The sequence below is a fragment of the Aphelocoma coerulescens genome, chromosome 1, assembly GCF_041296385.1.
Source record: "Aphelocoma coerulescens isolate FSJ_1873_10779 chromosome 1, UR_Acoe_1.0, whole genome shotgun sequence".
NCBI lineage: Eukaryota > Metazoa > Chordata > Aves > Passeriformes > Corvidae > Aphelocoma > Aphelocoma coerulescens.
Window position 1 is genome coordinate 4,600,815 of NC_091013.1, and position 13,599 is coordinate 4,614,413.

Below are 13,599 nucleotides of genomic sequence, written 5' to 3' on the forward strand. Positions count from 1 at the left end.
TCTTCTCGACATGCAAAAGGCCAGACTGCACATCCATGAGTGGAGAATGGAATGAAGGTGAACTGGCAGCAAAGATGTGTCTGACCCAACCCACGATCTGCATCCCCAACAGTCATGCAAACCTCGCCCATTACACTGGGGCACACTGACTCCACGTGGCAGGACACAGAATATGCTTCAGACATTCCTTTTTCTTGCACTTCACACAATCCTGTGTGTGGCTGTGAACTTTGGAAGGAAGTTTTGGGAACAGAAGGAACAGAATCCACATGTTATTTCTGTGAGAAAGGGCAACACGGGGATGAAAAAATTAATGGATCGTATTGGCAACAGTGTTTTTCACACAAATACTCACCAGGAACACACAGTAAAGTACAAAGGCTATATATATATATATGTGTATGTATATATATATAAAAAGAATGCTTTCTCAAATGTTTATTACGCGATGAAATAAGTCTAATTGAAAAAAATTCACATCCTGAACTTCATCAAAGGGGACCGATTGCTCTTCAGGCCTATTAGCTAAAAGCAAGATTGAAAGAGCAGGTTTGAAAAATGACATAAAACTGTCTCACATTCTTCTTTCAGTTTGTAATTGGTTTGATTGGAACTGGACTAGAAGACCATAAAAGTTTGCTTCAGCATTAGACCAGGTCTCTGGCTCAAGTAGCACTAACACTGTGGGATGGGTACAGGGTTTTTTTCCCATGACTAAAATGGAAATAACTGGTAATATTTTCTTCCACACCACACTCATGCCCACCCCAAACCCCCAAATTCCACCTACTTTACCGATGTTGTTAGATACAAGACCTAAAGAAGATAAGAAACAAAGACAATTCTTCTTTTGCCCCTTTGTGTCTTCACATTTCAGTCTCTACCAGCTGACCACAAGTACATTCCACCCACTGTGAACAAGGTCTTCAGATGTCATTTCCAGACTTCGAAAGAAGTGACATGGTATGGCTGAAAGGGTTTTTGTACATCACAAGTGCTGTAAAATTTAGGATTTCCCTGCTTTGGTTAAGGTGTGTGATGATGCACCTGTCAAATCTCAATCTTACTGCACAACTGCAAGGGGCTACTAAATTTGTGGTGAGATTTTTTTGTTTTGTTTTGTTTTCCTTTCTGTTATTTTTTAAGACAGTGCAAGGTCTAGAGACAGCGTGAGTATCTCAGACCAGGGTGTTGCAGGGCGATCTGCCAATTTCAGCTTAAATTTCGTTGTATAAACATTTTCCCATCTCTGTTTGGTATCCAGCAAACAATCCTATTAGAAATGTTCCAAAGGTCTGTGTGGTTTTTTTTTTTTGTCTCTGAGTACTGTCCATGCCAGCACTTTCCCAAGTATAAATTAGTAGCTGTACATCTGCTGCTGCTGCTCTGTCTGAACCGGCTGCTGGCCCGGCTGCTGCGGCGTGGCCGGCGCCGGGGGCTGCAGGACATCAGTCTGAGGCACTGACCTCCAGGCCAGGGGGTGCTGATCTGTGATCTGGTTGCCCAGGGGAGCAATGGAGTTCACCAGGGTGGTCAGGTTTATGAAATGGGCCACGGACTGGGGGTTGGGCGCCTCGGGCTGCGGCGGGAGCTGAATGTCACTCTGGCGGTTGTGCAGCATGGCCGAGCCGCTGACGGTGTCGAAGGTGACGGTCAGGATGGAGTTGTCCAGCTGCAGCTGGCGCTCCGGGGCGCTCAGGTGGCCCACGGCCACGGGCTGCAGGTTGGTGAACTGGGTGCCGGCTGCCGTGGTGATGGGGGTGACGGTGATGTTGGTGAGCCCCACGGAGCTGGACGGGGCTGTGACGTTTGGGTCGCTGAGGGTCACCACGACCTGAGGAGAAACACAAAGGTGACCTCAGCCTTGCAGCTTCCAAGTGACCACCAAAATCAGGGAAGTGCTGGTGGGCTCAGGCGATGCCAGCAAGAGAAGTCCTACATTCCCATCTGTGTGGGAAACTTGGAATGTAGCAGTTTCCAAACACAGAAGTAAGATGGTGATGGGAGAGAGGGATATGCAACATTTAAAACAAGCAGCCAAATTAACTTTCAGTCTTTTAATCACAGCTTCAGCCAGTTACTTGAGAGCCAGCAAACGAGTTGATGCTAACACCAGAGGAAATGAAAACAAACATGAGGAGCTTGGAGATCCAACTTCACGGGTTTTTAAAGTCTCTATTCATCTTTGTGTTACCACAATTTATCCAATCAGCTCCAAATGTTTCAAACACTCTTCTGTGATTTTTTTTAACCAAAGGAAGGGTTATCCCTCTAATCAATGCCACCCATCACCCTCTCCTCCTGCAGCTCACCTGTTGGATGCTCTGTACAGCTGAATTAGTCTCATCTCCAACATTCCCAGTGAATTCACCTTCCTTCTCTGTGTATTCACTGAAGGCAGGGTCCTCAGGCACTTGAGCTTCCTCCTCCTCCCCAGACTTTTGTTTTCGTTTCTGGCCACGTTTGGGAGTTTTTATGTGCTGCTTCCCTTCTGGTAGCTCACCCTGTTCCAGGGCTAATTCCGGCTGGAGCAAACATTTCCAAACAAAACATCAAGTCCTTTTGCTTAGTGAGTTCCAAGAAAGAGACAATCACCTGAAGCTGGTTTACTGTCAGTTCTCAAGCGGAGAAACAAACTTTAGCAAAATCCTGACCCCAGGGATTGAGACCTCACCCTGTAATTATGTTTTGCCAGCACCCCTGTTATACAACCAAGCAGATCAGCAGCTTGTGGCTGCTTGGACATGTTCCACTGGGGCTGACTCTCTAAAAAAGCACATTCCTCACCCATCAGCCCACGCCCAGCTAGGCTATGTACCCAAAAAGTGATGTCCCACCTCACCCTCCAGCAGACCTGGGACCCACCTGAACAATCCCAATTGAAGAGGCATCAATGGTCGTCGTCTCTGGCAGGGGCTCTAAATCATCAATCCTCACTGAAAGGATCTGAACACAAAGAGGTGTCAGCTGGAGAACTGCAGCAGTGCAAACCACAGCCAAACAGCACAGCACTTCCCTAATAAACCCTGTCACCAAGCAAAAATGATGTAATCTAACATTTTATGCACAGTTTTTAAAAGAGGAAGTTAACTGTGGCTTTTTTCATATAACCTTTTGGCATATCATCTTTTCCTTTTTGCTGAAATCCAGCAAAACATAAACACAATAAAAGAACATGTCCATTTTCATATTCTAGACAGAACACAACCCTCTGGGAAGTGATGAATTCTACAGAAAACAACGTGTTTGGAAAAAAAAAAGTATTATGTTAGCATTTCAATTTATAAACCTATCAACTGTGTCCTACTTCATTATTTTCAGATGAATCTACACATCTCAGCTCATCAAAGAATAGAGACAAATTGCCCTCTGGACTTCAGATATGTAGCTGCATTTTAAATCCCCAAATCAATAAACAAAGCATTCTGTTGACTTCCTTCACAGTCATCATGATAAAACAGCAAAGCAATGCTAATGATAAATTGGTAGTTAAAAAAATAAAAGCAGCCTCAAAGGGAACAGACAAGCCTTAGTCAAACCTAAACAAGAAACACTGAGGAGAAATACAATAGCTATTCAGAAATTTAGAACATAGAAAAAACCCCATTGGGGTCAGACAAAACATCCCTCTAACCCAGATTCTCTCCAGTCAGCATTCATCTTTTAATACTGAGAATAATTTTGTGTCATCAGCAGATGCTGCCATCACCTCTCTATTCACCACTTCTTTCAGATCATTTCTGAATACAGAAAACACAATGTGGAAAAAAGAATCCTTTATACTCACTAATGGATGGAGACAAAACATGAAAAAACATATATTTAAGCTGAGGCAGAAAAGAGATTTACATAATCAGAAGAACTTCATTTTTAGGGACTGAGAATCAGATATATTTACTACTAAAACACAGTGAAATGGCTGATTCAGCTAAGTCCATGTTTCACAGACAATATGTAAAATTGGGCCCAAAAGAGCAGAAAAAAAGAGAGAGAGGAAAACAAAGTAATTCTTTCCAAGTCACCAAAGACCATAAACATTCTTTAAAAAAAAAAAATTTCCACCATCCACCACACAAACTCCCTCACCTCTGGGTGTTTACGCCTCATGTGTCGACTCATGGACGCCCTGGTAGAAACCTTTGTCCCACACAGCTGACAGCTCTGGGCTTCCACCTTGTCATGGGTGAGCTGGATGTGCTTCTGCAGCATGTAATCAGTGACATACTTCTTATCACACACTGAACACGTCCACTGTTTTCCTACTGGTGGCAGAAGGAAGGAAGGAAACCCAATGGATGAGCATTGTACTGCCAACACCTCAACGAGAGGAACAATTTATGTTTGGTGACAGGATGTGGAACACTAGTTCCAAGACTGGCCAGTCTAGAGCAAAGCTAAGGAGCAAAGCTAAGGAGCAAAGCTAAGGAGCAAAGCTAAGGAGCAAAGCTAAGGAGCAAAGCTAAGGAGCAAAGCTAAGGAGCAAAGCTAAGGAGCAAAGCTAAGGAGCAAAGCTAAGGAGCAAAGCTAAGGAGCAAAGCTAAGGAGCAAAGCTAAGGAGCAAAGCTAAGGAGCAAAGCTAAGGAGCAAAGCTAAGGAGCAAAGCTAAGGAGCAAAGCTAAGGAGCAAAGCTAGGGAGCAAAGCTAGGGAGCAAAGCTAGGGAGCAAAGCTAGGGAGCAAAGCTAGGGAGCAAAGCTAAGGAGCAAAGCTAAGGAGCAAAGCTAAGGAGCAAAGCTAGGGAGCAAAGCTAAGGAGCAAAGCTAGGGAGCAAAGCTAGGGAGCAAAGCTAGGGAGCAAAGCTAGGGAGCAAAGCTAAGGTATTTTTGCTGGATGCTGTTTTTTAGGGGGTTTACCTGTATGAATCAACTTGTGAGTCTCCATTGTATTTCTCTCACTGAATGTCTTGCCACAGAGCTCACACATGAAATCTTTGATTCCTGCATGAAAAGCACATTTGGCACCTGTGAAAGCAGCCTAAAGCTATCTGGGACAATTCTGAGTCTCTTATTAGTAACATTAAAAAAAAAACAAACAGAAATCACAGACTAAAAAGGCAGAAGCCCAGCCTCAGCAGCTGTTTTTATCTAAGTCATTCCACTATATCTGGCAGAAAATAAATCCAAGAGAAACTGATGTGGGGGGTAAAATTTTGTTTTAGGAAATGACAAACAAAAACAAACCCAACACTCTAGACCTACTCTAGACCAAGAACCTAAAAAAAAAGCCAAACCTGAAACCAACTAAACTGCATTTATTTGCAGAACAAGTGGTCCTGGCTGAGAACAGGACAAAATCTCACTTTTCAAAGAGCAGAATATGCATATTTTATTAGTTTTTCTCATACTTTCTGACTGTTCTATGTAAGAATTTTCATAGGAGGCATTTAACTGATCCAGTGCAACTTTTGTCCATCTTTGGAGTCCTCACCTGTGTGTCTCTTGTAATGCTTCAGCATGTTGACTTTCTGTGCAAATTTTCGGTGACATTCCTTGCACTCGTATTCCTTAATCCCTTTGTGAAGCTTCATGTGGTGACGAAGGGCATGTTTTGTCTTCATTCCTGTGCAACAGCAGGTACAGGACACTTAGCCCATCACTCCCACCTTTAGGGGAGAACTCAGGCTCATGTTGTTAACCAACAGCTCTATTTTATATTTGCTGCAAGTCCACAGTTGCATATTTTTAATTGTCTATGTAGCAGTGCACATTATCATTATTATTTTAATTCCAGAAAAAAGCTCTGGTAAAAATCTGAGTAACCACTGACAGAGAAGCAAAACAGCAGGGACAAGCAAAGATTAAAAAAAACATCCTCAGAAGTGTCAGATTGACTACTGCCTTTCACTAAAATACCAGCTCAGATTTGTTCAAGTTATAACATGAGCAATTAAAAAAGTCAAAGCGACTTTTAAGGCTCTTACAGAGAGAAATTACTCTACTTCTTAAGCCTGAAAACAGACCAGAATGAAAAAAAATCAACCTGCATTCACTTTTGTGCTGCAAATCAGGCATTCCACAACCTGACAGAAGCAACTGCTGCTAAAATCAGTGCTGTCTTACAGGCCATGAAACCACACTGTACGAAATTAGGGCAGCTCATGCAACCATAATGCTCCTGATTCATACAGTTTCCACCTCTCAAAAATGCAGGATTTACAGCACTGCCACTACTCTCAGCATGGAAGTTGTTTTAATTCAGATATTCACCTGCTACTCAGTATCACAAGGAATGGAAAACAAGGCATCAGACATACCTTTGCCACATTCTGCACACAAGTATTCTCGGATATTATCATGGACTCGCATATGTTCTTTTAACATGTCTTTTCTAGCAAATGATTTGCCACATTGCTCACAAGCATGACTTTTTACACCTTGAAAATAAATTTAAAAGACAACGTAAACAAAAAAAAGATGTTAATGAGTAATGTGCATCTCCTAAAAAATTGAATAAAGTGGTGAATTAGAGGGCAACAGCCCACCTGTGCTGACAACCACACTTTTCATGCATATTGTAGCCCAAACTAAATTAGAAGATTTTGAAGAGAGAGAAAAGCTGGCTTTCTGTGTGAGAAAAAAAAAAAGATAAAGCCTGAGGTAAGAGAAGACTAAATAGCATGAAATAGTAATGAGCTGTTAAAAATGATTTTGCAGTAGCAGGTTTCAGCCTGTGTAATGGTGAGAAGGTGGCATGGATAAGAATTTGGGGAAAACAGAATACAGGGATTAGGTGAATCCTGCAACATATTAATGAGGAATTTGGATTGTGTGTCCAGATCTAATCTCTTCATTAATATTACCTGCTTTAGAATACTGGTTTACTCTAAAAGCATAAATATAATATTTACCATATATATCTATCTGTAACTTAGAGTGAAAATTCTCTAGCAAAAAAAAAAATAAAATAAAAGGGAAGCACTGGCAACAGAAATTTTTCTTTAGTATTGATAAAGAAAGACAACATTTTTACCTGTATGTATAAGCTTATGTCTTTCCAGATTTCCTATACTGTTAAAAATCCTCCCACAGATTTCACATGGATGGATGTATCTGAAACCAGAAACAAAAACTGTAATTCTTTTCTTGAGGCAGAGGTGATTCTCAGGCATCTCTGCCACCAAGTGTATTTCATGTGCTAATACTAATGACTATAAAAGTTTCTTGAACTGTTTTTCAACCGAGCCTTAAGAAACACCTAAGCTGACTGCAAGCTTGGAGCAGCCTGGCATTGCTATACACTCAAATTTTTTAAAAAAACATTTATTAAAATCATTGATTTATACTTTGCAAAGCCCAAACCAGGGGGCTGTAGACTCATCAATCTGTGTGTAGCCAATCACTAGTGACACACATTTCAAGCTTTTAATAAACATTTTAACCGTCATTACACAGTTATTTCAGTACAGCCAAATTCTCTAAAAACATCCCAGCTGGCAGAGCCATTAGAACTCCAAAAAGACAGCTCTTCTGAGTGGAACAAGTCTTACTTCTGCACGTTGGGGTCGGGCAGGTTCTCCCTGTGGATGACCATGTGTGCGTGGTACGTGGCCTTCAAGGCGAAGCGCCGGTTGCAGATGCTGCAGCCATAACCCTTCTCCTTGTGCACGTCCATGATGTGCTTCAGGTACTCCTTCCCTCTGCCAAAGGTCAGCTGGGGAAGGAACCAATAGTGAATGGAAGGGGGAAAAAAAAACCCTGGGGCACAGCAATGAGCAGGTAACACGATGCCAGGATCTCAAGCAGACATAAATATCCCCTGTACCACTAAAGATCCTGTGTGCCATTGGATGAAAAATCTGTGAGAGCTGGATTTAGGCCTGAAACTCTTTGAACATTACAAGCACGCTGCTACAGGACATCAATTCACTCTTTTCTCTAGCTGGAGATGGTATCTCCACTTCTGCACAAGAAGAGGACCTCAAGCTGTTCGTGCACTGAGGAACAGCCTTGAGGGAGAGCCATGTTTAACCTCCACCAGCTCACCTTGAGTACTGTCAGCAGTTTTGGTCACCACAATATGAAGAAGATATTGAACTATTAAAGTGTCCAGAGGGGAGCTACAAAGATGGTGAAGGGCCTTGAGGGGAAGCTATATGGGGATCAGCTGAGGGCACTTGGTCTGTTCAGCCTGGAGGAGACTGACGGGAGACCTCACTGCAGTCACAAGTTCCTCGTGATGGGCAGAGGAGGGGCAGGCACTGATCTCTGCCCTGTGGTGACAGTGACAGGATCTGAATGAACGGCCTGGGGTTGTGTCAGGGGAGGTTTAGGTTGGATATCAGGAAAAGGTTCTTTCCCCAGAGGGTGGTTGGGCACTGAACAGCTCCCCAGGGCAGTGGTCACAGCATCAGCCTAACAGAGCTCAAAGAGTGTTTGGACAGTGCTCTTGGACACATGGTGACTCCTGGGGATGGGTTCTGTGCAGGGCCAGGAGCTGGACATGATGCACTTTGAGGATCCCTTCCAACTCAGAGTATTCTGTGGTAACCAGGATGTCACAGATGGAGAAAAAGTCTGCTGGGCTCTAGGAGCATGGTGAGCTCCTGTCTGCACCGTCAGCTTTGGCAGCAGCTCCAGAAGGGCTGGAATTTCCAGGCACTGCAGGGCAGTGACTCTGGCTCAGCTTCTGGAAGTGCCGCAGCTACAACAGACAGGTGCTGCACTACTGAGCTCCAGATGTGCACATCCAGATGTGCTCCAGCATATCCATATATGCTCCAGCATGTCAGGGTGAAGTGCCATAATGACATGACCTCTTGCTCCAATTTTGGAACTAATCAGGGTATTTCTGACAGCACTGTACAGCTTGGTGAAGATGTACTTTGAGACCAGAAAAAAAATAGATTTTTAAGAGCTCAGAAGAGAGATTTCTCCAAGTCTTATCTGTATATTGTTCTGCTTTTGGCTGTGCAGTGTCCCCATCTTCTCATATCAAATCCCATTTCCCACAGCTGTTTCCTTACACAATTTACTTCACAAACACCTGCAAAAGCACTAAAAAACCCCCAACTTCCAAAAAGATCTTTCTGATTTGAATGGCTCAACTGCCCCCACTTGGAAGCACACAATTTTACATAGTTTATGTACCCATGAAGTGTCAGGCAGGAAAATCAGCACAGTGAAAGCAAACACATAATTAACAGCTGTGACACCATACCTTCTCATGTTTACTGACATAAGCTTAAAATCAGTTTGCACTTAAAACCAGCTCTCAGATAAGAACAGAAAACTGAAATAATATTATCCCCAGGTCTTAAAATGAAGATAGAGTAAGAACTTTCACCACATTAAGTGTGGGCTGTGAAATAAGCTCTGATTTCCAGGGGTCAGTTCAGTGGCTAAACTACCAAAATTCCCCTGACCCTGTGTCAGTTTTGCTGTTCTCACTGACTGGTTTTGCACCCACCTGCCCCAGCCCAGTGTGCTCAGCCAGGAAGGGCACAGAGTCCTTAAGGGCTCTGTTATTTCTTTACAAACTGGCAAAAGCCACACAGTGAGAGGTTTAAAAAGTCTTCCCCTCTCAGCTGACAACTGAGTAAATTATGTTCCAGCAGCACCTCCAACACCATCCTGTTAGTAATGGAGTAGGGCAAGAATAAGCAGTCACACTGGGCATAAACAGCAGCCTTACTCCTCCAAACTGGAGATCCACTAGAGGACCATCTGGTCTCATAAAAATTAATCCTTTTGTGGACTCTATCAATCAGAAATGCTGTAACCATTTTAAGTTGCAGATAATCAAAAGGTAGTCCAAGATGTGAGTGTTCCTTTACTGATCCTTCATCCAGTTTTGCTTGGTTTCTTCCACACAGGGAAGTGGAAGTATCTGTCCTTTTTTTTAAGTGTCTAGCATCCCCCTAACTGGATACCACCTCAATTCTTATGGAATAGCCCCAGTTCACAGATTAGAGGTAACAGCACTGCAGAAGACAGCAGACCTGTGGACTGGACTTCCCTTTGAGAGTCCTTAATGTTATTTAAAATTCTGAATGATTTATAGACACCTCCACTCCCTCCCCCATCCCAAAACAAGTTAATTTGAAAGTATTTAAAGCTACCTGGCACCTTTTGCAGCTATACTTGTGAGGCTCTGAATCTGCACTTTCATCAGAGTTGTCATCGTTTTCCTCAGATGAGATTCCAATTTTACCAATGAACTCTTCCCTCTGGTGATCATCCATCAGGGCTATGTCCTGTGTAAAGTGGGAAAGAATATTTTGTTTTAATAGACTAAACTTCTTCAGAAGGTAATACCTGGTCACCTTTTGTTGCCATGCAGACTGCTTTGCACTAACTGCTGTAATATTATTAATTTAAAATATCCTCCTGTCTCATTCAAGCCAGAGCTTCTCTGTCCAGGACCACACAAGAAGTAACTGTTTATTCAAACAACTAATATTATTTTTTTTGCATATAAAAGGAACTTTAATGTAAGGAGACTCAGTTGGTACAATATTACATCTATAAAAGCATCTTTATGAGCACCACTGAGCGATACAATTCCCCTTTAATTCCTTACAATTCAGTGTTGTCAAAACAATCTACCTTTACTAATTGATTATTAACAGAATACCTTAAAATGGACATGAATGTGATCTCTCAACACATCCACCCTGAAAAATTTACGCCCACAGATCTCACACGTGTATTTCTTGTCTCCATGTGTTAGAAGGTGTTTGTTCATATTGCTCCTACATGAAAATACCTGAAAGGAAAAGAGAAGGAAGGAAAGATTTTTGGATCACGTCCAGCAGGGCTACAGTTCTTTGCAACTTATCCAATGGACAGCACAGAACACACTGACTGTCTTTTTTATTAATTCTGGCCAGAAACACGCAGGAGCTGCTGTTAACCAGCCAGCAGTCTGCCTCGAAACTGCTGGCATGGCAAAATCCAGGGGCACAGTTCCAAGGAACTGACTGAAACTGGCCATTCATGAGGGGTGGACTTCCAAAAAAAGCTGCACCAGAATTACACAGGGCAGAATTTGGAATGTTTAAACTGTGTTTTTTGAATCATGAATGTTCCATCTATCTCTAAAAAGATAAAGCCACAAAATCTACCTTGATTGAAATGAAACATATCCAAAGCATCAAAACCAGAGGGCTACACAGCAGCTTAAGAGTGCTTGAGTACCTTTTGCACCATGAATCATTAAATATTTATAAAGTCACAAGTTAAACCCACACTCCTTGTGACAACAATGACTTAAGATCATGAGTGCTGAACATCCAAATGCAACTGTGTCATGACTACACCATGAATTCACTTCTATTCCCCATGGAAAAGGATTTCCAATGCACACAGTCAGTTCCAGCTGTTTACAACCACCCAGAAAAACTCCACTTTAAATAACATAAGCCATGAGATTCCACTGACACACACAGAGGCCATGTGACACTCTACATTGTGCTGCATGTCCTGAGAAATGCACTTGCCTGAAATGCATTTTTATCTTTGTCCTAACAGCTCCCACCATCCATGGCCACAATGGGCTTGGATAAATAATAGAGCTACAGGTGTCTGAAGAGGAATGTCTTGACTGGACTCCACACCCTCCCTGGGCAGCTGTTCCAGAGCTCTGCCACCCTCAATGTGAGGAATTTCTTCCCCATGTTGAGGTGGAACTTCTTGTGTTTTATTTTATGGCCACTGCTCCTCGTGCTGTTGCTGGGCACCACCAAAAAGAGCCTGGCACCATCCTCTGACACCCCTTGGGGATATTTAAATGCATGGATGGATCCCCTCAGTCTTCTCTGCTCTAGACTGAGCTGCAGCACCCCTGGAGCTACAATGCAGAGCCTCTCATGGCACAGCTGGCACAAGCTCATACCTTCCCACACACAGGGCACCCCGAGGGCTCCTTCTTGTAGCGAACCATGTTCTCCGTGCTGTGCTCAAAGTCTTCTCTCTTCACACGCCTCACCCCTTAACACAACAGTCCCCATCAAAAAAACAAAACAAGAAATAAACCATGGCTTTCCACTCCAGTCTGCAGGCCTCTTCAGGAGGAGACTGGGAAGAAGAGTGAAACACTGGGAAGGGCCTCAATGCAGGGTTTAATTGCTAATGAAAGGGTGGTTTCTAAATTAAAAGAGTGTTTTAAGATTGCAGAAGCAGCCTGCCAAAGTGATGTATTACAACTTACTGGTTATTAAACCAACTGTAAAGTGTCTGAAGACACTTCTTTCAAAAACATTTTTGTCAACACCAGGAAACAGGCAGACCTAGTAGGCCTTGGCACTTCAATCTGGTATGTGGCCCAGAAATTCACCCTCAATGAGAAGGAGAGGAGAGGGAATCTCTAAGGAGAGGTACAACCATCCAGCATCAGCTTTAATGCTCAGAGAGGATTTCAGACCTCTTTCTCTGCTGCTTCCAGAAGGGCAGAGGGCTCCAGCTCCTCTGTGACAGCTAAAAATGAGGCACTGCCACTGTCATACAACCCCCTGTCCTCTGGCTCTCCTCTGGTTCATGACACAAATTAGACAATCTGGCTGCGTTTTTTTTAAATCACCTTTGGTTTTATCATCTAGATCACTAAAGGCATTCTAATACATATTTACCAATCTACCAACTTTTTCCAGTTTTTGAGTACCTGTAACATACTTAGATGCTTGAGATTTTGAACAGTAAACTCTCCTAATCTCATTTTCATATATTTTCAAGTGTTTCAAAGACAACATTCTACTGACACTATATTTATATAGTAGTCACTCTCAGCTGTACATGGCAAGTTAACGCTGCCTTCAGTTTTTCAAGCTGCTACATAAATTTTGAAACAGAAAGAATAGATTGCAAAGAAAGAAAAATACATAATTAAAATCACCCAGTCTAAACTGATGCATAATAAGCCATGCAGCTTTCACATGACTGTTAGTAGCACTGGATCCACTACTGATATTTTTCATAAATGTCACATTTTGCTGAAACTTGCAACTCTTGATCAGGTAACTGATAATAATAATAATAAGACAGCTACCATCCAGAAGAATCTAATGCACACACTCATTTCCTTAACCTGCCCACCTCTACTGCTGTTTCAAGAGTAATAATTAGGTTGATCTGCAGTAAATTTACCTTCCAAGTGCCGTCTTTGATGGTCCAGCATGACATCCTTCCTGTAAAACATCTTATTGCAGATCTCACATGCAAACTTCTTATCCCCGTGCTTCTTCTTGTGTTTCGAAAGGTTGCTGTTTGTAGAGAAGAATCTGAAACACATCTCACACTGGAATGTCTTGTCATCTGCAAGCAAGAGAAACCATGCAGCTCTTTACAGCTGAAAATAGATTTTGTATGTTTGTGAGACAGATGGTTCTTTTGTTGGATCTGGGTTTTAACATGTACTCCATCACTATGCTCTAAGGGCAATTACCTGGGTGATTCTGGACTGAACATTATTGGGGGGCATAGAAGTAACCAGGATGTCATTTTCTGAGCATAAAATCACTCAGCATAAATAATATGAGTAACCACAAGGGATGGCTATGGAAGAACAGGACAGGTTGTAGTGATACTAAGAAAAAAAACATTTAGAGACTACTGCAAGTATAAAGCAGGAGAAAGCTGAAGGAAACTGTAATCCCTGAAAACTGCAAA

General features: G+C 42.5%; 1 protein-coding gene across 7 annotated transcripts in view; it reads right to left on the reverse strand.

Moving 5' to 3' along the window:
* Positions 1-423: 423 nt before the first annotated feature.
* PRDM15 (PR/SET domain 15) overlaps positions 424-13,599 on the reverse strand; it is a 33,059-nt gene continuing 19,883 nt past the window's right edge. For 6 of the 7 annotated variants that reach the window (XM_069017090.1, XM_069016993.1, XM_069016911.1 and 3 more), the window contains 13 exons: positions 13,078-13,245; positions 11,831-11,925; positions 10,571-10,702; positions 10,056-10,190; positions 7,485-7,648; positions 6,968-7,047; positions 6,252-6,371; positions 5,426-5,557; positions 4,852-4,935; positions 4,087-4,262; positions 2,866-2,946; positions 2,313-2,525; positions 424-1,834 (listed from right to left, as the gene is read on the reverse strand). In XM_069017090.1, the coding sequence (XP_068873191.1) occupies positions 1,358-1,834; positions 2,313-2,525; positions 2,866-2,946; positions 4,087-4,262; positions 4,852-4,935; positions 5,426-5,557; positions 6,252-6,371; positions 6,968-7,047; positions 7,485-7,648; positions 10,056-10,190; positions 10,571-10,702; positions 11,831-11,925; positions 13,078-13,245 (2,057 nt within the window). In that variant the 3' untranslated portion in view covers positions 424-1,357. The remainder of the gene's footprint in view (positions 1,835-2,312; positions 2,526-2,865; positions 2,947-4,086; positions 4,263-4,851; positions 4,936-5,425; positions 5,558-6,251; positions 6,372-6,967; positions 7,048-7,484; positions 7,649-10,055; positions 10,191-10,570; positions 10,703-11,830; positions 11,926-13,077; positions 13,246-13,599) is intronic. The other variant, XM_069016751.1, reaches the window with a different exon arrangement.